We start from the raw sequence: 22125 nt of genomic DNA, 5'->3' as shown, positions 1-22125 counted from the left end.
ACAAGATTTCCCTGAGAATGATGTAGTGCTTCCTGGCTGGGACAGCGTCCAGCAAACACGAAGCCGAAACCTTCAGCGACATAAGGAATGTTAAACACACAGGACAGGAAGGCCAGGAATGTGCGGGGACCACAATGTGCACGGAGTGGCCCCTCCATTCACAGGAGTCCTAGCAAGTCTCCCACGCACATGTTTAACCCCCCCACAATGGGAAGTGGTCGCAGTCCTGTCTCTGGTCTGCAGACGGTATAAGAGGTGTTGAAATTTAGCACCATTTGCAGGACATCCATAACATAGGAGCCCCTCCCCGGCTCGGCAGACAAATATTTCCTGCCGCTGAGCATTTCCGCTGTAACGTGCTCACGGTTAGCAAACTCTGACAAATGTTCTTGCACTTGTTTTGTGTCCGACGTGGAATTCACAAGAGGCAGATTTTTGCATTACAGAAACATGAAGGATTACAAGGGCCGACGGAAACTATGCATCAAATGTATACTTAGGGCTCGGACAATGTAAACGCTAATGCACACAGACACGTCACAGGCATGTAAGGTGACATCTGAGGAATGCTCAAGAGAAACATTAAGAAGGCGAAGCAGGGGCGAGGGGTGTCACAGGACCGGAGGAGACCATGACCAAGTCAATGATGGAAATCACTAGTCAGGACTATCCAGTGATAGACAATTAACAAAGACAAACGACTCAATTAAGGGCAGGTTCTTACACGACAAGATGCAGATCCCCGAAACCCAGACCAAATGCAGAGGGCGAGGTTCTCTCATCACTAACTGGCCGCAAAGTTTTACTGGTTAGACCAAAGTTTACCCACAAAACCAGAGGCCCATTATTAATGCTGGTAGGGGTCCCAGACCCCCAATATCCCCAGCACAAGAGCCATCGGATTGGAGACACATTGTACAAGTTTGCACAATGGCTGAAACCGTGGCCAGGTCAGAGGTCATGTTAACAGATTGGACGATTTTGCCAATAAAGTGGTGTGAACATGACTAGATGTTCGCGTAGTTTTAGGAGGAAAACCGTCGCGTTAGTAAAGTTACTTGTCCTATTAACCTCGTCCTCAAACGGCAGCAATGGTTAGGGCCACCTACAGCTGCTGCAACGTGGAAATAGATCCCAACTCTCTCACCAATGAGATAAACAAACCCATATCTACAGGATAAGCCATTGGTCAGGGTCCAACCACTGGGCCCCTCACAGATCACAAGAGGAGGGTTGCAATTCGGCTATTGAGATGAATGGAGCTGAGGTTCAGACTGCCGGACCACCAGCAATTATATTGCAAGGATCAGTCATTTCCAGTAAGAACAAGCGCCATCCTGTGTTCCTGGAGAGATAAGGAGTCCGAGGTCACAGACACCTGATTTTCCCCTATAAACATTTACGGCTTTGCTATAAGTTTACCTGTATATGGAGGGTATGAGCGAATCTTACGTTTCCAGCTGTCAGCTATGTAAGAGTACAGTCACCTACAGGAGAGTTTACAAAAGGATCCTCCATAGAGGTCAATACATAAATTGAATAAGGATAGAAATCTTCTAGGGCGCACCGACTACCTCTGTCCTGGGTATTAGAGATCACTTATCACATGCACAGGCTGGAGGCGATACGCACTTCTGCAAACTGAGTAACCGATCAGGATGTAAGACTGCGGACTCGCCAGGAACTGAGGCGCCTATACTCAATGTTTCTGCGGTTTTCACACATGTAGAAATAACCCGGCCTGCAGAGTCATCCTGCACACGCTCCGCACCATAGACAGGTCTGACTTATAAAATCACAAACACATTCACAAGCAAACTACATATGGCATTTATTTTTGCACATTACATTCAGGCAGCTTCAAAGCAACCTCAGAAACAACCTTTGTATATAGACATCTGTGTATGGGGTCCGGGGTCTGAGAGGCAGAAAGCATTAGACATCACAGGTGCAGATGGCCGGGGTCAGGGCCTGTCTATGTGGGACACAGTGTCCCCCTTTATAACAGCACAAATCCCTGTCCTGATCTCAGATCCCCCAGTAAGTATGTATGTATTATGTATGCTTGCATGTATATGTTATGTATGCGTGCATGTATGCATTATGCATCTATGCATGTTGCTGATCACAGTGCCAGAGTCTACAGGGCGCAGACACTTTTCCAGGGCTCTGCAAACAGTCCCTAGCTCGGCTCACAATGGCTTCTCAAACTGGTTTAGCAGCAGCACCTTTATATCTACTGGTCTACATCAACTTCCGGCTAAAACCTGGAAAACTAGTACAACTGGGTGTGTAGGGCAGGAGGGGGCCTGGGGGCAAGAGGGGGCCTGGGGCCAGTAGTCCGGCATAAACTAAATGTGGCAACTTCCATTGACATTAAAGGGAAGCAAAAATTGCAGCATATTCTGCTGCAAAACAAGGTCACAAATGCTGCGCTGTCACCTTTAATATTCGTAAATGAGGTTGTGTAGAAATTCAGCAGGGCTAGGTGTCTGCAGAACAAAATGATTGCCCTACGAGCATTGCAATAGATGAATCGATAGGCATCAGCAAGATAACCCCCCATGGTTAAAGAAAGAAACTTTGCAGGATAAGACTCACGGACGTCTCATCCCAACAGAGCGAATGACCCGGATAGTGTCCGGGTCCTCCCATCAGGCCGTGCGTGCGTTTAAAGACCTGAAGATCGCCACTTTAATGATCCAAAGTAAAAACTTTTCACTTTGAGTGTGAACACTGCTTTTTCATTATCACGTTGAAGTAGGTTTTTGCACCGAGGAGCATTTTTTTTCTTAAAGGGGCGGTCTTCTAGCTATACTATTAATGGTTCTACTACACAGTATACAGAGCTGTGCTAGTCCCGATACACAGGAGGCGGCCGCCGGGATCTGGACCGATCCTACATGACACAGCTAAAATTCCAAAAACGTCACATTTCCCTGGATATTGCACCAAGACATGCTGTTCATAAGAAGTAGAGACATCCATTGTGGCAGACAAGCATTGCCTGGTATGTATAGAGAGTGTGTGGTTTCCTTGTAAGACGTGTTGGGTTCTTAAACCTATAGCAATATATTGTCCTGCCCTGCCGAGGGGCATCTTGAAGACATCGCACAAAGACTCGCTCCAGCACAGACCATCATTTCTTCCCTCATTCGTCTAGGATTGTCTTACACAAAATCCTATTTAAAACTGCAGAAATTCCAGAGCCCCTAAGTTTAGGCGCTGCGAGCGCGGGCACTTGAGATTTGCCATATTTGGGGCTGCAGCCGGGGGAGATTTTTTAGAAATATTTGCGACTCTCGTCCATTAGTGGCAGGTTCGAAAGCAACATTAATCCTGGAAGAGGAAAGAGAGTGATGCAGAGAATTACACACGTGTATGAGAATAATAGGGGGGCGGCCGGGAGGGGGGGGGGCAGTGTGAGAAAGAATTTCCTCATCCTAAAATTCAAAAGTTTGCAAACGCCTAATAAGGATAAAGAATGAGGAGAATTCCCATCGCTTGATCCTACTGGACAAATCCTATTAAGCAGCTGCTCCAGGAAATGTGAGCGAGGAGGGCAGAGTATCTGAAGGAAACAGGAGTCACCGGCAGCCCAAACATGACCGAGGATGCGCTCCACTCCCTAACAAAGCTGCACAGACGCCTTCCGCTGAGACCTTTAATGTGAATAACACCGACCAAGTGACCGATAGAGAGCACAGGACAGGTGCAGGACTTTGTATCATCCCCAGGGACTCGCCTGGACGCAAGCAATAAAGGTGCAGGATTTGGCAGGGGGGGCAGCAGTTTTACTGAACAACAACATGGCGGCCGACCTCGCCCCGGATCGTTGCAGAATATTGTGGACTGACCTATACAGCAGAGCATGAAATATTCAGTTTTCAGGAGACATCGCAACTCAGAGACTGACTAACACTCGCCGACAAAAATTGGGTAAAAAATAAAATTATGGCAAAAACTACTGAAGTGTTAAATGGCGGCCAACAGACCTTAGACCAATTGTTCAGACACCATCCAACCTACCCATACACTTGTAGCTGCTGTCACAAAGCAAATGATTGGACATGTTAATAACAGACATGCCCAATCGTGTGAGGTCTTAAGACAGTTACACATCAAGTGGTCAGCCAGACCATCAGAAATTATTGGGTTTGGGTGCCCATCATGGTCACCTTAGAAGTGTGGTCCTGAAAGACAATTTCCAGAACGCAGACCCTGGAGATACAAAGACGACTGACCCAGGGCGAGCTTTTGGCTCCCTGAACACAGATGGACGTTGCAGCCATGACAGGTGCAAAGTGGACTTGCCGATCAGTCAATCTGTTCTTGGGACACCAATATGACTCCTTACAGCTCTCACAGGGGTCAGCACTCAGCTTTCCAGATACCCGACTTGCAAAACAGCATGACTAGACAGAAGTGGTATTCTGGAGACCCGCACAGCACTTTCAATAGGAACGCACCGATCACTTGTCAGGACAGATTTTAATATTGCCCAGTTTGACAAACTTCGACAGATGCCTGATGTGTACGGTTAATATGCAGATATAAGATGCACAAATAAACTGCAGAGAGTAAGCCAAGGAATGTTCAGATGATGTGGATGGTTAGAAAAAAAAAAAATAAAAAATTGGCAAGCAGCGGGTCGCTGACAGGGGCCCTTGAAAGCAATCAGTGTGTTTATCGGAGACTTAAAGCAAGGAAGCTCTGACTTCCGGATCACAAGCAGCCCCTATGAGACAGGATGGGGAGGAGGGGGCATTTGCATGATTGCTAAAGGACAAGACAAAGGCCGCACATCTCGCTAGCCAATGGAGAGTCATTGAAAGAGGCCACCTATGTGATTTGCATTGCAAAAGTGCCCTGTACCCATGCTGAATACCCTAGAGAAAGCCTGTCTGCACAGCAGTGCCAGTGTTTTGGACGGTTCCACCCGACAACCAGCCCTGGTGCAGATCCTCAGCCCAGCCCTCTAAAAAACAGGTCTGTTCCACATGAGGAGACATCCACCAACCGAAATATGTGCAAGTCCAGACCTGCAAGGAGCTCCAAACAACCCTCCACAATGGTGTCTGCGCCTTGCACAATGTCTGACAGCGTCTGCAGGTCAGGAGATAAGCTCATGTGAAAGCACTTTTTTAGTGCTCCTGGCACATTTACTGCAGTCACTTTCTATTACTCCATGAGATGTGATGCAGAACACAGTACAGGGGAGGTGCGCGGCCCGGAGACAGCCCACTCCCCCAATTCACACACTAATTGGACTGAGTGCACACAAAGCTCCTTTACTCCATGCTGGCACAATCCTGCTTTTATTACACATTCCAACTTCCCAAAATTAACACTGGGAAAAAAAAAAAAAAAAAAAAAAGGTCCACGTCCCAATTATGGCACAAGTTAGGACGGAAGACTATAGATGTGACTGCGAGTCATGCAAACTCAATTGCCTACACCGGATGTTTGGTCATTTACAGCCTTTGTTCTCCGGACACAAATGTCACTTGTGGTCAAGGCTGAAGTCTGTAGGAGGAAAATGGAGACGGTCAGGCCCCTGCACACAGGCAAATACAGTATATAGTCTGGACCATATAGTGTTGGACAAGGACCGTATAGTCCTTGTTCCATAGAGATCTACGACGTGGGAGTCCTGGCCTCTCGGCTCATAACAGGACAGGCATCAGGGTGGGGCAAGGACTCCTAGTATCATACATCACTATGCTATAAGGAGTACTGACCTCCAGACCACAGTCAGTAGGGAAACGCAAGCAATATATGGTGGACCATACTTGGCTGTGTGCATGGGGCCTAAGGATCTAAAGTAAACGTTCACGACATATATACAATGGAAAAAGATCACTTGCTGGTGCAAAACAGACAGTTGCATTGGTGTAGTAGAGCACAGACCTGATACCAGACAAGACATTATATGGGCCAGATCAATACCCCAGCTAACTATATCCAACCTGATCACCGAGCATGGTTTGCAATGGTCACATGGTTTAATGCAATTGTGAACACTGGATAGAGGGTGCAGAGGGTTGGTGTATGTGTAAAATAAAATTTTAGATTTGCACCTGAGCCCTTGTGAAAGATCTCTAAAAAGCAATATATCTCAAATATATCACATGAGTAGTCTTCAGGGTTACGGTCAGAGCCGCAGCTTCCCTTGCATATTATCAGACTTTGTTTCCCCAGGAAGCCTCAATAAATTCTGAATCTGCTTTGCAAGGTTCAGGAGTTTGCAGTCTATAGCATTGCACGCTGTGTGTTGTATTCTTATGGATTGTCACCTGCAGCCTTGTCCATGCTTCAGATCTGTCCGTACAACTAGCAGCAACGGTGCAGGGTATTGCAGCTTTGTCCCATTCACTTTACTACTTGGGGTGAATGCTAACATAGCGGCAGCCACACGTGACCACCAATGATGATTATACAATACATCCCATCTATGGTATTAGCACGCGGGCATGATTTAAGCCATAGGCAGCTGCCACCCTAAATGTGCAGACCCATGTTAATTAAGGGTTCAGTGCTTGTCCAAGTACCAATAACCCTACAAACACCTGACTGGCAGAAGTGCAAGGAGCGAGAGCAAAGCACTGCCCCAATACTGATGGTCTATCCTAAGAAAATGTCACCATTACTGATAAGAAGCCCATAAGGGTAAGACCGTGCATGCATGTTACTGTAATATATGGTTGAATATCATGGAGTCTGCTACCCACTAGCACACAAGCCCCTGGGAATCCAATGGTTGCCTGCACGGTTATTATCAGGTTAGTGCTGCAGATAACAGAAGTGATTACTCAATAACAGCCATGTGAGATCTTTGCGATCCTGTTTTACCACATACACATTCTGGTCAGAGGAGAGCTGCTGTACTAGTGAGGTGTAGGCGACACAGATCTGCTCTAGGAAGGTGTGAGAGTCAAGTATACACAGGGCCGCATGTCAGAAGGAAAAAAAAACAAGTCACACTACCTGTCCCACAAGGGGAGAGGCCCCGAGAGCACTGACATGTCCTTACTTGGTAAAAAGAGCCAGGACGACACAGAAAGCAGAATCCTCCCCTGTTTTAGATTCAGTAACCACTATGTATTTACATAGACAAGAGGCTGCAATACAGTATCAGCCAGGGCTGGGGCTGGGAACGACCGTCCAGGGCATCAGAGGACATCTCTAAAGGGTACAATCAGATAGAACAGACCATAAAGGGTGTCATGACAACCCCACCTTCACCGAAAGGCTTTGAGGGTCCATAATGGGGACTGGCACATAGCAAAAACTATTTTCCAGCCCAAAGTGCAAAGTGAGGTCATCCAAATATTGCAAGGTGCCAGGCCAAGATGCAGGCTCCCTTTTAGGCTGTGCCGTTTTCAGTTGCACCCCCACAAACAGCACAGAGTAGGGCTGAGAAGTCTGCAAGTGAGCAGCAGGTAAAACCTCATGAATTTGGGGGATTTTTGCTGTAAAAGTCCAGCACAACCTGTGCCCTCACCCATAGGGTACGTCCACATCGTACGGATACACTGAAGGTTTCTGCAGAATTGCAGGCCGGTGTTTGCACCCCATTGTCTGATTGACTCCTGCAAAGTCATAAATGGCCGACCGCCATGTTGAGCAGAAGCTGCGATTGACGCCTATGAAAGTAAAGCTCTGCATCCAATTACGTAGATCAATAATTATAATTAATGATTTTAATTTGAAGCAGAGAACTTTTTTCCCCGACTCCACCCAAAACTGGTCCCGACTCAAGACTCCGGCTGCAGATCCGGGGTTCCCAGTAGCAGCAAAGTGGGCGACTGTTTTCCAAATCTGTGTCAATGGCCTTGTATTGCAGAGTTTATAGCCACTCATTGCAGATAGAGGGCAAGGCACGGAGGGAAATCTGAGCAAACCCACAACAAAAAGACTGATACAATTGGCACTGTGGATTTTGGCCATACACACTGTTGATTCTCCTTGGTGCAAAGTCTGTAGTGTTTACTTCCCGCTTGGTCCTACCTTTAAGCCCCTTCCATACCCGCCACCTACTTACGTCATAGGCTTTTGCAGCCCTTGGATGGGTGTGGATGCCTTTTAATTGTAGGTTTTACGAATCTAAACCAGCAATGATCTGGTGATAGAAAAAACAAATGCACATTCCTTCATTGCAAATTGGAAAGAGCGTAATGTCTAAGGATAGATAACTCGCTGTCTCCGAGACCGTCCTTAAGTGAGAGTTGTCAGATCGGTGGACGCAGGGAGGGGCGCGGTGCAGATTTTAATTTCATTACAGGTTTCTGGATAAAGAACATGAAAGCGAAATGCATTTATGACCCACAAAAGCGAGTGTGTACACAAAACTCCCCCTATAAATATTGCGAGCGGGGTCTGACATCAGAGCGTTCGAGGTGGGACTGCCGGCCCTCCCACTGCTATAAATAAAAAGGACTGAAAACACTGACTCACGGCTCAAGGTTTTTACACATGCAGTGAAAATTAGAAGTATCAGGAAAGAAATGTAATAGACAAGGCACATGTGAGAGGGAAGCAGCAACTGGATCTACTCCTGGACGTGCCGCACCCTGGAAAGAGCGTGTTGTACTACTTGTACATTCATCCCCTGCCCCGGCCAGCGGCCTGTGAGCCGCTCTCTCCCTGCCCCCCCCCCCCCCCTCTTAAGCCCATTTTACAACCTTTGCAGGACTGCACAGTTTCATGCACACAAAAAAAAAAAAAAAAAAACAAACAGGGACAAGGTCAGTAAAACCAATACAGGAACACCGGCAGTTTCTACATTTCCTCTTGCAAAAGTGCTGCCTTGCAGTGGTGCCCGCGCGGCGGAGGGGGGCGGTTGTGACAGTTTATAAGAAAACATACTCTATAGGGATAGAGGTTACCAAACATGGAAATCTGCCATTCCTCTGAGTAAAACCGCCAAGAAATTTGTAATTGCTGGGTGCAGACAGGCGGGATCCTGACAATAAGACGGACTGGCTGGGCTCGTCCTACCTGTCGCCGGGCAGCTTAACCTGTTCATGAAATACCCCCTTGCTTGTTGGTTAGTAGGACTCATCTCCACAACCCCATGACAACACAGCGACCACTATGACCGAATACATACCGTGTCATCCAGATGAGCTCAGGGCTTTACTAGTCTTATAGAAACGTTGCCACACATTCAGGGCGAGGTTGGCGGAGCACTGCAGACATTATACTTCCATCCCTGCAATCTCTGGCTGACCACATAGACCAAGCGCTTGGCTGAGACATGGGTCATGGCTGCTAGACGTTGATATGAGGCAATATGTGGTCAGATAAAGATTTGACAGTATTTATAGGCAACCTTGTCAAGTGCATGGGTCCATTATCCACATGCTATCCGTCATGCGGTCTCAGGGTTACTGATATGAACTTTGCAAACCTCACGTCACACAAGCGTATATTGCAGGCTGTCCGATCCTTTATAAAGTAGGATGGAAGGGCACTTGCTGTAGCAAGGTTGCAAATGTTTGGAAGAAACAGAATATAGAACTAGCAAACAATATGCTCGTCTCCATTGTGTACAGACAACTTTCTGTGGAAATGACATTGTGGTTAGCTAAGCATTTCATAAATGCAAAAGAATCAGCAAGGCTTGGGAGTAAGAGACAGCGAAGGCTGAAAGCCCGGCGAGAGGAGAAGTAGGCCAAGACTGCGCAGCCATATAGAGATGTGCAAATCAAGGTGCAATGCTACACTGAGTGATAGTCAATGTGGTCATGTCGTAACCCACAAGGGCAGACAGAAATGCAACAAAACCTTTGATGACCAAATAGTCTGGGTAAGGGGGTGGTCTTTTGGAGAAGTTTCACTATACAACCTGCTGGGTTTCTGTTTGACTACCTTCACCATGTAGCGCCCGCCTCTTTCAGTAAAACATGTAACCCAAGACATACATTCTCTCAAAAAAACGAGTCTTCCAGCCTGAGCTACAGCCTTGAGCCTGCCCATTTGCAGATACCTGTATCCTCCATGATGGCCTCTCCTTTAGAATAGGTCCAATACCAAGATCTTTGAGCCCGGCTCCCCCTTCACACACCATGCAACGTCACATCCATTTGTCACATGACCACGAGCTGCTGGGCCGCCATTCCAACGAATGGGGCTGAGCTGCAGGACCAATGACCATCAGATGATCCTGGGTGTTGGACCCCTAATCTTCAACTTGAGACCTATCCTAAGAAAGAGGTCATCAGTCTGGAAAACCCCTTTAACTTGGGGTGTCACTAAATAGATATTGCCATCGAGCAACAAAAGACGACAAAGAACTAAATATATATTATATACACACTGTACAGGCTCAAAAAGAACACAAAAAAACTTGTGTATTAGCAGAAATCCCCTCATTTGAGTGGTCCAAGCCCCAGGCCCCCTCCGCGACATCCTTCTGGCTCCAGCCCGGCCTATTAACACAATACAGCCCTCAAATACATCTTGTGTTTCCAGGCTGGCACCTATCCAGCCACAAGTTGGAGCAAACACCAATATTACACCCACAGCAATAACAGAGGAAAAAGCTGGTAGCAGCCAGGTTTGTGGGAGCAGGACTGGGGGCTCCTTCAAGACGTCGCTTTTTCTCTTCTCTCCTCTGCTGCGGCAGTCTGGGAAATGCTAATTATAGTGATAAGGCGGCCGAGAGTTTGGATCTAGAATAGAAAATGGAAATGCATCTTTACTGGCACGGCGTGGAGATCTGGTTTGTTGAAGTTTGGGAAAACAAGCAAAGGGCGCACACATTTTCTGCTTGGCTGTTTGAAAAAGCGCATAGCTGAGATTCCTGTCCGGCAACCCGAGGGAACGAGGCAGCGAAAACCACAGGAAAACTTGGCCTTTTGCAGCAGTAAATTAAGTCCTGCTCTGAACACCTTCCTTGAGAAAGGGGACTCAATAGAAGCCCAGACATATATGAGGGGAGGGGGCGCACTTCTAGAGGACATGGCGTCCCGCGTACACACCTAAGCCTGCTCCACAGATGTTCATATTATTAGAGCTGCCAATAGGAGAAACACAAAGACACATTATGAGCTCGCCACTTTCCAGCGCAGTCTATTTTCAGGCTACCGGTTACCTCCCTAGGGTGGTTTTCTGGGGAACAAGATGCATTACCCCAGTAACCTGGACAAAGTGCCACAAAACAGGAAAACCTCTGCACCTTGGGAGTTTATGTGGCCCTATAGAAAGCCTAGACATGGAGGACAAGAGTCTTTTCAGAGGTGGCGGTTAGTGGAAACCTAAAGAGCAGATTCACAAATGGCGGGGGTAAACCCAACGCTATGATGTGTGATCATCGGAACAATCACACCAATAGGGCTAAACTGTGACAACCAATCTGAGGGCCATTTGGAATGATTCCCATCGGTCGTCAATGGTGTCACCCTAATAAAGGAAATGGAGAGGTCACATGCTAGGATATACACAAAAACTGATTATGATCTATGGCGCCTCTGTGCTAGTCTGTATATCGTACGGGACAGTGGAATCACCAGGGAGCAGAGACTCACTATACCGCTCTGAGTCTGGGCCTGGATTCCCAGTATGTACTCTACCATGTGCATGGGGCCTCACACTCACTTAGGGCTCGTTCACACGGGGAGCCGCGTCACACTCGGGTCAAAACCCACCTGCCACGACCGTCGCAGCCTCCCCCCTCCGGAGTCGGCTCAAATGAAAGGGCTAACTTCGGAGGTTGCTGCCACCAGGCGGACGCCAAGGCTCATCGAGCCACAGAATCCGCCTGAAGAAAGGGCAGCTTGCTTCTGGTCTCCATAGACCACCATTGTATGGAGGTGGATATTGAGGCGAAATCCGCTATCAAAATCCGCCTCCCTGCCCCCATGTGAACAAGCCCTTATACTGTCCATTCTACAAAACATCATATGAACCAGAAATATGGAGTGTGAATTAGGTCTGGAGTGTATTTGCTTCCCAAAATAGTATTTGGGCAAGGTAACGTGTTGTGTGACTTCTATGTTCTCCTACAAAGACTTTTTTAATTCGAGGTGGCTTTTTTAATTCTTCCCCCGCCCCCCAGGAAAATATGGGCTTCAGGAAACCAGTAGGCCAAACCACGACTCCTATTTTCCCATAACCTGACTCCGCCTGCTTCATCAATGGCTGAAAGTAGTGACAGCGCTCCTCCAATCCATGATAGAAAGCCAGCCGCTGAATTCGTATGTAAAAAAAAACTATCAGACTACGATACCAATCATTGCAAAATAATTTAAAAAATCATTTTATTTTGTAGCCGAGTCAGTAACCAAAGTCACCCAGGTGTAATCCTGTACTTAGATGGAGTCAGCCATGTGTAAATCTGATAATGGTGGAAAATAGACTAAACTAAATAAAGTGCAAGTTTGTTGTAAGTAACACTAGAGAATGAAGTGACCGTCGGAACCTCCACATCTTGATGTAACCCATTAGTTGTACTCGTAGTGAGCGCTATAGTGTGCCCAGTGACTCACTACAATCCGACCCATTAAGTGGCCATTAGAGACTCCTAAATAGAAAGTCACGTGTAAAACCGTGCAGAGGAATAGTAAAAAAACTAAACATGGCTGCACATGAGGCCAAAGCAAACACCCGGCATCTTCTAGTGGGTTGGTCAAGAGTTAAACCATTTCTGCTTGCTCAAGTTGGCAAACGTAGGACTCATTAACCTATTCTCTACTGACAGAGCCTTGATGGAACCGGTTAATGATTAAAGAGCAAGAAGGTTAAAAGTACAAGTCCACAGCTAAGCCTGCACCCTGCTATGTACAAAGGACACTGCACCATGTCATTCCAGAACACAATGGGTTAAGCTATAACCCTAAAAGTCATGTCCAGCTATATGGCACAGGGATAGCTTGCAAGCTCTTGTTAAAACGAACGGCCATCTATAAAGTGAGTGACATGAGAGTCCTGGGATCGGAGCTAGAGGGGATAACTGTCAGAATGGCCGATAATGTAAGAAGTGTCATGTTATACCAACAAAAGAAAGCTGGCAAAGACTAGACTGGCACTTGTCACGTGCCCCCCGTTTGTCACTGGTAGCATTCAATGATCTCATGTGTCCTGCCCAAGCAAAGACTAAAACAACCAGGGATGACATGCAAATGCACCATGGAAAGACACTACTAGAATTATCATGGAGCCCTGACCTTAGCAACAAATCTAATCCACTAGATAAATGCAAAAAGCAAAAGAGGTTGTTGCTCCTAAAAAGTTAAAAATCAGCCTGGCTGACCACAAAACAGGACTGGCCCCCAGGTCCCATGCACATTGGCAAATACAGTCCAGAACATATATTGTCCATATTTGTGGACTGTGTGTGGTCCAGGGACTACTTGCATCATAGTGATCCAAGAGTCACTGTCCATATTTTATAGAGTATATTAGTTTCACAAGGAGGCAGGGCCTCAGCAATCACCATCACGTGCAGTCCAGGTTGGATCAGACCAGATTTTCTGTCCCATATTCACTTATGTATAGGAGACCATAAAGTCTACAGTAATTGGCCCGTTGTGACTGTAAAGGTAGAGCAGGTGCAGACCAGCATGCACAGTGTTAACAGCCTTCAATAACAGGAGGATGAAGGGGGTCTGGTCTCCATAACTGAGGCCTAAACAACCCCACATGTTACTAATCCATGAGGACAGGAACCTTAAAATGTGAGAACTCAGGTCTGGTCATGTGAACACTGAGCGCCCTTCTTATCTGTGGTCATTGTGTGCCACAAAAAGGCAACTCTGCTTCCCTAGGAGAGTCCCCATAAAGAGGTCTTTGAGACTAGAGGAGACTGTGCCCAGCCAGGGGAGGGGGGCGGATTTAAAGCACAAACATGAAAGATTTCCAGGCTCTCTGTTAATAGGTCACTGGTTTCACTTACAACTGGCAAACCAGGTTTGGACACTAAACTGTTCAGAGCCTGGAAGAAAAGAGACGCGCAAGAAAGGGACACAATTGTGCAAAGCATTAGACAGGCGGCTCAGCCCTGGACCACAGAAGCCAAGGCCATTAAAAGGAGGTATTCAGGGAAATAAAATGCAGACAGGAGACGCAGTCAGGAGTCCTGTTTACTCAGCTGAAAATAGATCTATGTACATTTACCTTTCCCCTGACAACAAGACAAGTGTCACCTGTACAAACGTGGCTCCCCCCACTGGAGGACCAAGATGATCGACTACACAAACTTTACTACATTGCATAAAGAATAAAACCCAATTCCCTCCTGACTACTCATGATGAAGAGCTTCCTCCATGTTGTCAGGTAGCCCAGCCCAGCGTGCAAAGCATTAATGATCCAAGCCGTGGCCCTTGTGCAGACGGTATTTATGGTCTTATTAAAGTTCACGCTCAGCGTGACAACTGACAGCTTGGTAGCAACCGCAGACCCCCACCCTGGGATTAGGCAACAGCCCCGCAGCTCAGTTAAAAACTGCAATATATCTGAATTTTATACGCGTGACTCTCAGTCATGTCTCACTGATCTCTCGCCACACCCTCCAGTACAATGTGACACCCTGTCAAGCCACCTTGTGCTGCTACAAACCCTCCCGACCAGTCCACTCCCCTCCGCCATACAAATCGGTGAATAACTTATGTGCCCTCCATTATACAGGGCTCCTATATGACAATATGAAGGTATTGTGCCCCGCACAGGGTATATGTCTCAACATGAGGCTGAACAAACAAGAGTTGTGTAAGAAATCACAGGTGCCTCCCTTCTCCGCAGGTGCAATCTACACAGGCAGAGCAATACAATGTACATGGAGACAACCGCCAAGGAAAACTCCCCAAGGGATCTACTATTTGTTTAGTTTCTTGTCATTTTCCCACAGCTCCCCTAAGACAGCACTGAGAAGGGCAATAGACATACAATGTAACACAATATGGCAAACAGTAACTACAGTGTATCCTTGGCTAATCTCAAGATCTTTGTTGCAGCCTAACTTTTATACTTTTAGTAGCCATTGTTGTCAATGCAGAGGTCACAAAGAAAAAAAAAAAAAGCAAACTGGCTCCTAAAGTTTACACCATGTTCACTTTGGCCACCAGGACTCAATCATAGTATAGATAAAAAGTAAAACAACATTAACCAATGTCACCCAGACCTGATGCACACCCATAGGAACAGACGTAAGTATGTCTGCCCACCCAAAATTAGTAATTCTTGAGTGTGAGGGGGGGCATTCTCTCAAAGAAACTGGCACAACTAAATGTGGGCCTGGACAAGGGGGTGGTCTTGGGCTGAGGTTACCCTATGACTAATATTACTAGAAAAACCATACACCAGTCACAACTACAACTCCCAACGTGCCCCGACAGGCCATCAGGGAATGTTGGGAGCTGCAGTTTTGCAATAGTTGGAGGCCAGCAACGTATAGGGTCAGGGCACAGATTTCAGGAGCCAAAGTGGCCAAGAGTTTCCTACAGAGGGACAGTGACACCACATGAAACACAATGGGACTATAGGACACTGTAGGTGCACTACACAAACCAGCTGTGCACCCACAGGTTATACAGGACCAGGGCTGTGCTGTCATCAGGGACTTGTACCAGGGTTATACTGGAATCGGCAGGGCAAGGATTCCTATCCTATAAGTGCATGCACCGTGCCGGATCTCTATGACCAAGCCGGCCATGACAAACTAAGTGCAATTACCCCATAAAACAGATTATATATAATAAGCAGCAGTGTACTGATAGCCACAAGCCAGGAAAAAACCCAACGGCCTGCACACAGCACTAATACATACCCTATACTATATACAGGGAGGACATGTATATAATACGTGTCCATAAACAGGAGGTGCCTGGGACATTACAAGTCTAATTACATATTAAAGCAGAACAACAAGTTATATAAAAGCACTAGCTCGCCCCGGGCTACCAGGAACTCCTACAGAGGAATATATAGGATGCATCAGGAGTGCCACATCACAAAACTACAACTCCCAGCAAACTCAGGTTACCTATAAAGGGACACAAAGCGTGCATAAGGAATGTGACATGAGCACTACAAGTCCCAGCCATACCAGGTGCATAAAGTTATGTCAGAAGTCTGAGCATACCCAGGTTATCTATAAGGGGACATAGAGGATGCATAAGGGGTGTCATGAGGAATCTGCAGGTCCCAGCATAGCCAGGTTACCTATATTAGGGGATATAGGATGCATAAAGAGTGTAAGGTTAGAAAACTAGCAACCAAGTTATCTAGAAGGACATGAAGCAGACGCAAGTGTCACATCAGCAAACTACAAGTCCCAGCATACCTAGGTTACCTATCAAAGGGACACAGGATACAGAGTGTGTAATGTACCTATCAAGGGACATGTGGGAGGAATAAGGTGTCATAACAGGCAACTACAACTCCCAGGATACCCAGGTGATCCGTAAGGGGACATACAGGATGCATAAGGTGTATAATGTGCAACTACAAGTCCCAGCATACCTAGGTTACCTATACAAGGAACATATAGGATGCATAAGGTGTATAATGTGCAACTACAACTCCCAGCATACCTAGGTTACCTATACAAGGGACATACAGGATGCATAAGGTGTATAATGTGCAACTACAACTCCCAGCATACCTAGGTTACCTATACAAGGGACATACAGGATGCATAAGGAGTAATGTCAGACAACTACAACTCCCAGCATGCCTAGGTTACCTATACAAGGGACATATAGGATGCATAAGGAGTAATGTCAGACAACTACAAGTCCCAGCATACCTAGGTTACCTATACAAGGAACATATAGGATGCATAAGGAGTAATGTCAGACAACTACAACTCCCAGCATGCCTGTGTTACCTATACAAGGGACATATAGGATGCATAAGGAGTAATGTCAGACAACTACAACTCCCAGCATGCCTAGGTTACCTATACAAGGGACATACAGGATGCATAAGGAGTAATGTCAGACAACTACAACTCCCAGCATGCCTGTGTTACCTATACAAGGGACATATAGGATGCATAAGGAGTAATGTCAGACAACTACAAGTCCCAGCAGACTGTAGCCCCTGCAGGCCGCCACACATGCTGGGAGTTGTAGTTTGGGAGCAGTTTAGTGCCACAGGTTGCAGCCCCAGGACAGGGGGCACCGAGGAGCGGGTGTGAGGACTGACTGAGCGCCCCTCCCCGGTCACACACAGCCGGGGGGCCCCGTAGTGCGGCGGGTACAGCCCGGGATATCACCCTATAGTCACCTTGCGCTGCTGTTTCTCCCAGGCCGGGTCGAGCAGCAGGTCCCGGTCCCAGTCCTCCTCTTGCTCCATGTATCTGCCATCTTGCTGCAGGTTGGGGGAAACCCCGCCACCACCGGTCATGTGGTAGTCCACCATGGCGGGCCGGAGAGTGCCGGTTATCAGAGAGGGCTGCAGCGGCTGTGAGACGTCGGGGGGTCTCTCCGGTGTGTGAGAGCCTCGGGGTCCTCTCCTCTCCTGGGATCAGCGCCGAATGCGCCTGCGTAGTGGACGTCCTCCGCCACCACAGCGTCTACTTACTCACCTCAACCCGGCCAGCCAATAGCTGAGCACTCCAGCGACAGAGGCACGCCCACCCCGACAACAGACCAATGAGGGATGGAATAGGAGTCTCCCGCTTCAACTAGAGGGGTACCGCCCACTTCTAGCTGACGCCACCGACCACACCCAGTGTCCCACACCCTGACAGTCTGTTCCCGCCCTTTTCTCCTGCCAGGTGTCTGCGTCAATGGGGCCCTGGTGAAGGACTTACCTGAGAGGATCTGCCATAGAGAGACCTTGTGAGACATGGCTGAGGAATCTCCACGCCTGAAACTTACTCACACAATAGTGACATCAGTAAACACAAAGCTGCGCTTGCCATTCAGTATTTGTCCTACCAAAAAAAATTTGGACATAGTTGTGTCATGGTATCACTTAGGGATTGTTTCTAAAAATAGCTGGACGGCAACCAAAATGGACGCCCCTCCCTCGGAAAGTTGTCTCCAAACTCCGTATATACAGATGCCTAGCAACGGGCCCCATCAAGACGTCGTTAAATCGTTACTCATCTACGTTCTCATCGGCGTCTGACAGAATTACTTCACAAAAAAGTCCAACTTTTTTGGCCTTCGAGCTCAGGAAAATCAGTAGACACTCAATGTACACTGTGACAATCGGGGTGCCTAAGGATGTCTTGTCAGTAGTCTTTCTGTTCTTTTGGTCCGTTTGGAACGCGCCGTTACTTAGTAGAGTGCTTTGGATACCACCATTTGGTCACACTCTATATAAACAGCGCACTATCCAGTGCTAGGGTTGAGGGATCGGGAAAGATCGGTTCCCAATCAGCAATCGAACAAATTTCACGATCGGGATTGGCTGGAAAATGATTGGAAATTGGTTTTGAAATCTCAAGATCAACCCTAAAAGTGTTTTTCCCATAGAGAAGCATTGACTAGGGTTGAGGGATCGGGAAAGATCAGATCCTGATCTGCGATCGAGCAAATTTCACGATCGGGATTGGCTGGAAAATTATCGGAAATCGGACTTTGAAATGTCAAGATCAACCCTAAAAGTGTTTTTTCCCATAGAAAAGCATTGACTAGGGTTGAGGGATCGGGAAAGATCGGATCCCAATCGGCGATCAAGCAAATTTCACGATCGGGATTGGCTGGAAAATGATCGGAAATCGGATTTTGAAATCTCAAGATCGGCTCAACCCTAAAAGTGACTTTTCCCATAGAGAAGCATTGACTAGGGTTGAACGATTGGGAAAGATCGGATCCCGATCAGCGATCGAACAAATTTCACGATCGGGATTGGCTGGAAAATGATCGGAAATCGAATTTTAAAAACAATCCTGAAATCTCAAGATCGGCTCAACCCTGTCTATCGCCCCTACAATGGGAAATATGATAGGCAGTGACCGAGAGGTGGAAACCATCAGAAATTTCCAAGTCCACCATACAACGGACCATATTGACTAATACTGGGGCTCTTCGGGTTCCATTGTCATTTTGACAGGAAGACTATTGCTGCGTACAGTGTTTGTCAAATTTGACAGAACGGAGGTACAGACTGAAGTGTCTGACAGTCTAAAACAGTGATTCCCAAAGTGGTCCAGGTGGAACTCAGCCGCGATGTAAATTTCCATCATTACATTACATTCCATCTTCACATTTTTTGATGAGTTTTGGAAATATGGTAGAAATGTAGCAGCAGGGAGTCCACCGAAACCAGTAACATTTTGAAAGTGGTCTATGAGAAAAAAAAGTTTGGGAACCTCTGGTCAAAAATATGTAACGTAAAAGTCATTTACGTAAAACGTAGAAACTCCTTCGAATGGCAACCAATCACATGCTATAAGAAATAGACATTTCATGATTGTTGGCCAAATTTTCCAATTTTGAAGGGTCCGCCTGACTAATATGTGTGGGGGCCAGGCTGGCAGATGGTTCACTGAGAGATAAGCTGCCTCCTTAGGGTTTGTTCACACAGAGTTTTGTGGCAGTGGATTTTGATGCCGAATCCACCTCAAAATCCGCTGCCAAAGACGACTCCCATTAACGTCGATGCTAGTAGCAAAAAAAGAAGCAAGCTACCCCATCTTGCTGCGGATTCCATTGCTGACTCAGCCAGGCTCCCTTTCGATTAGGCCCATTCATTTTGGCCTAATCCGGAGTGGGATCCTGGTGCACTGCATCGTGCATCCACATGCCATCGTGGCTAACCGTGCAGAATGTTCACATGCGGAATGCAAACATACCCTTAAGGTATTGATCTGTCATGGACACATCTCCTATCCACAGGACAGGGGATAAGTTTCCGACCAATGGGCGTCCGATTGCCAGGTCTGCCAGTGATCAGGCGGGAAGGGGGAGTCCTGAAAGTCCCCCTATGGCTTCCTTGTGAATGGAGCATCAGTATGCTAGTGTGACTGGGGCTCCATTCATTTTTATGGCATTGCTGGTTGTGTAATCTCCGTCACCACCCGCACCCCATAGACGTGACTGGAGCGCTGATCACACAAGCGCACTGGCGCTCCAATCACAAGGAGACCTTTCCGTCCCAGCGATCAGACCCTTATCTTCGGTCCTGTGGATAGGGAATAAATGTCCATAATGGGACAACCCCATTGAGGAAATGAGTGACATTAGAAGGAAGTATTACACCATTGATTTCACTAGGACAATGATGATGATGCAATGCCACATATTATGGCTATGAGGCAATCACGTCAATAATATCTTGTAATGTTACTAATGCCAATGACTGCTAAGAGGAAATAGTGTCAGGACTCGAGGATTGGAGATCTTACAACCCTGAGACTATGGCTGGTTTCACCCTACCAAGTCTCAGCTATAAGATTTGGTCTGTGGATCGGTCATCAGCATGGAAAATCCATTTGGGGCTGGACAATCCCTTTAAATTCCCTGCCACACCAGGGGCTACAGTGGTCACACGGATGATGTAATACCACCTAGGACTACCAGAGTTGTGGTCCTGGAGCCGCAGTATACAGCTGAGAGTTTGCACATAAGACGTATGGTGGATGCTCCTGTGGTTCAGCAGATCATCTAATGTGCGGGGACTCCAATTCTTCCATGATGACAGATGTCAGAGGAGAGAAGAGTTGGATGTTTCGAAATTAAAGAGAGTTCCCAGCCCTGAATGGAGTTACTGATGACGCATGCATAGGAGCCCCTCAGGATGTGATAAGTAGGAGTCCAACACCAGGGTCCTGCATAGATCAGCTGTTAAAGCAGACTCCAAGCATAGGAAACTGCTGCAGTGGACGGGGAGCACATGCAGGCTATCCCTACTCTAGTATGCTGCGGCGCAGCAGCTCCATCCATTGCATAGTGGTGGTTTCGAGAAATTGCAGCCTCGATCCCATTACTTGAATTGGAACAGCCTAAACACGTTCCCCGTCCGCTATAGCAGCTTTTGGTGCCTGGAGACAGCTGATTTGGGCGGGGTCCGATTGTCAGACCCACAGATCAGATACTGATGACTTATAGGGCCAGAAAACCCCTTTAGGGTGCATGCACACTACGTAACGCCGGCGTGTATGAGAGCCGTACACGCCGGCGTTACAGCAGGGCTGCCGGACACTTCCCATTCATTTCTATGGGAGCCGGCATGCGAGCACTCCCCATAGAAATGAATGGAAAAAGCAGTCCATTCATTTCTATGGGGAGCGCTCGTAGGCAGGCTCCCATAGAAATGAATGGGAAGTGTCCAGCAGCCCTGCTGTAACGCCGGCGTGTACGGCTCTCATACATGCCGGCGTTACGTAGTGTGCATGCACCCTTTAACATGCCCAATCCTTTTTTTCAGCTTTACTCCCTTGTCACTATTGAGAGCACACTTTCAGTGGTGCCAAGTGTGCATGTGTATGGGAGGATTGGGGGGACTAGCTGTCAGCAGATGGGTATATAATGTGTATGATCAGCTTAACAGAAGAAAACTGGCTCAGAGCGTGGACTAGTGACCTCTGAATTCTGATTTTTTTCCTAATACATTGCCACAAAGACCTAAAAAATGCATCAAATTCCTTCCTGCCATAGACAATGCCTTGGGGAGTCTGATCAGAGAAAGCTCCGAGTTTCTCCCGTCTTCCCGCTTTACATATGAATAGCTTTATCTTGGGGTAGGTTTTTGTTTCTACCCCGGGCGGGCAGGTTTGTGATTGCTGATCCTTGTTGTCCCCAGTATATACACTGGACTGATTTCTTTCATGCTATTTCTTGAATCCAGTTCAAACTCTTTACATACTTAAAGGTTTCAGTCATAACCCTTCACCTTCTTTCCCCAGGGGGCACATAACATAGAGAACCTGGCAAGGAGAACAACATGTCCTCTATGAACAAGTCTGTCCTCCTGTCATGAAGAAACACTAGCTCCTACCACTGGTGCGGATCTGCAGGTGCAACGATACATACAATAATACATGTGTATATACAGCTAATAGGTCTATATACAGCCAGGTATTACTAGTATGCTCAGTGTATGCACCAGGAAAGCTCCAGAGACACTCGTCAAATATATCCACAAGGTTTTATGTGTCCAATGGTTGCCAGAAGAGTGTGCTTTTACCCTTTTGGTGTATTTCAGAAGACATATGCCGTTCAGTATAC

General features: G+C 47.1%; 1 protein-coding gene across 6 annotated transcripts in view; it reads right to left on the bottom strand.

The window, feature by feature from the left end:
• ACTN4 (actinin alpha 4) overlaps positions 1–17499 on the bottom strand; it is a 32214-nt gene extending 14715 nt beyond the window's left edge. For 4 of the 6 annotated variants that reach the window (XM_075259179.1, XM_075259177.1, XM_075259180.1 and 1 more), the window contains exon 1: positions 17231–17499. In XM_075259179.1, coding sequence (XP_075115280.1) covers positions 17231–17365 — 135 coding nt within the window. In that variant the 5' untranslated portion in view covers positions 17366–17499. The remainder of the gene's footprint in view (positions 1–17230) is intronic. The other 2 variants (XM_075259174.1, XM_075259175.1) reach the window with 1 other exon arrangement.
• Between the last annotated feature and the right edge of the window lie 4626 nt (positions 17500–22125).

The sequence above is a fragment of the Leptodactylus fuscus genome, chromosome 11 (assembly GCF_031893055.1).
Source record: "Leptodactylus fuscus isolate aLepFus1 chromosome 11, aLepFus1.hap2, whole genome shotgun sequence".
Lineage (NCBI taxonomy): Eukaryota > Metazoa > Chordata > Amphibia > Anura > Leptodactylidae > Leptodactylus > Leptodactylus fuscus.
This window is presented reverse-complemented; position numbering and strand designations above follow the sequence as displayed.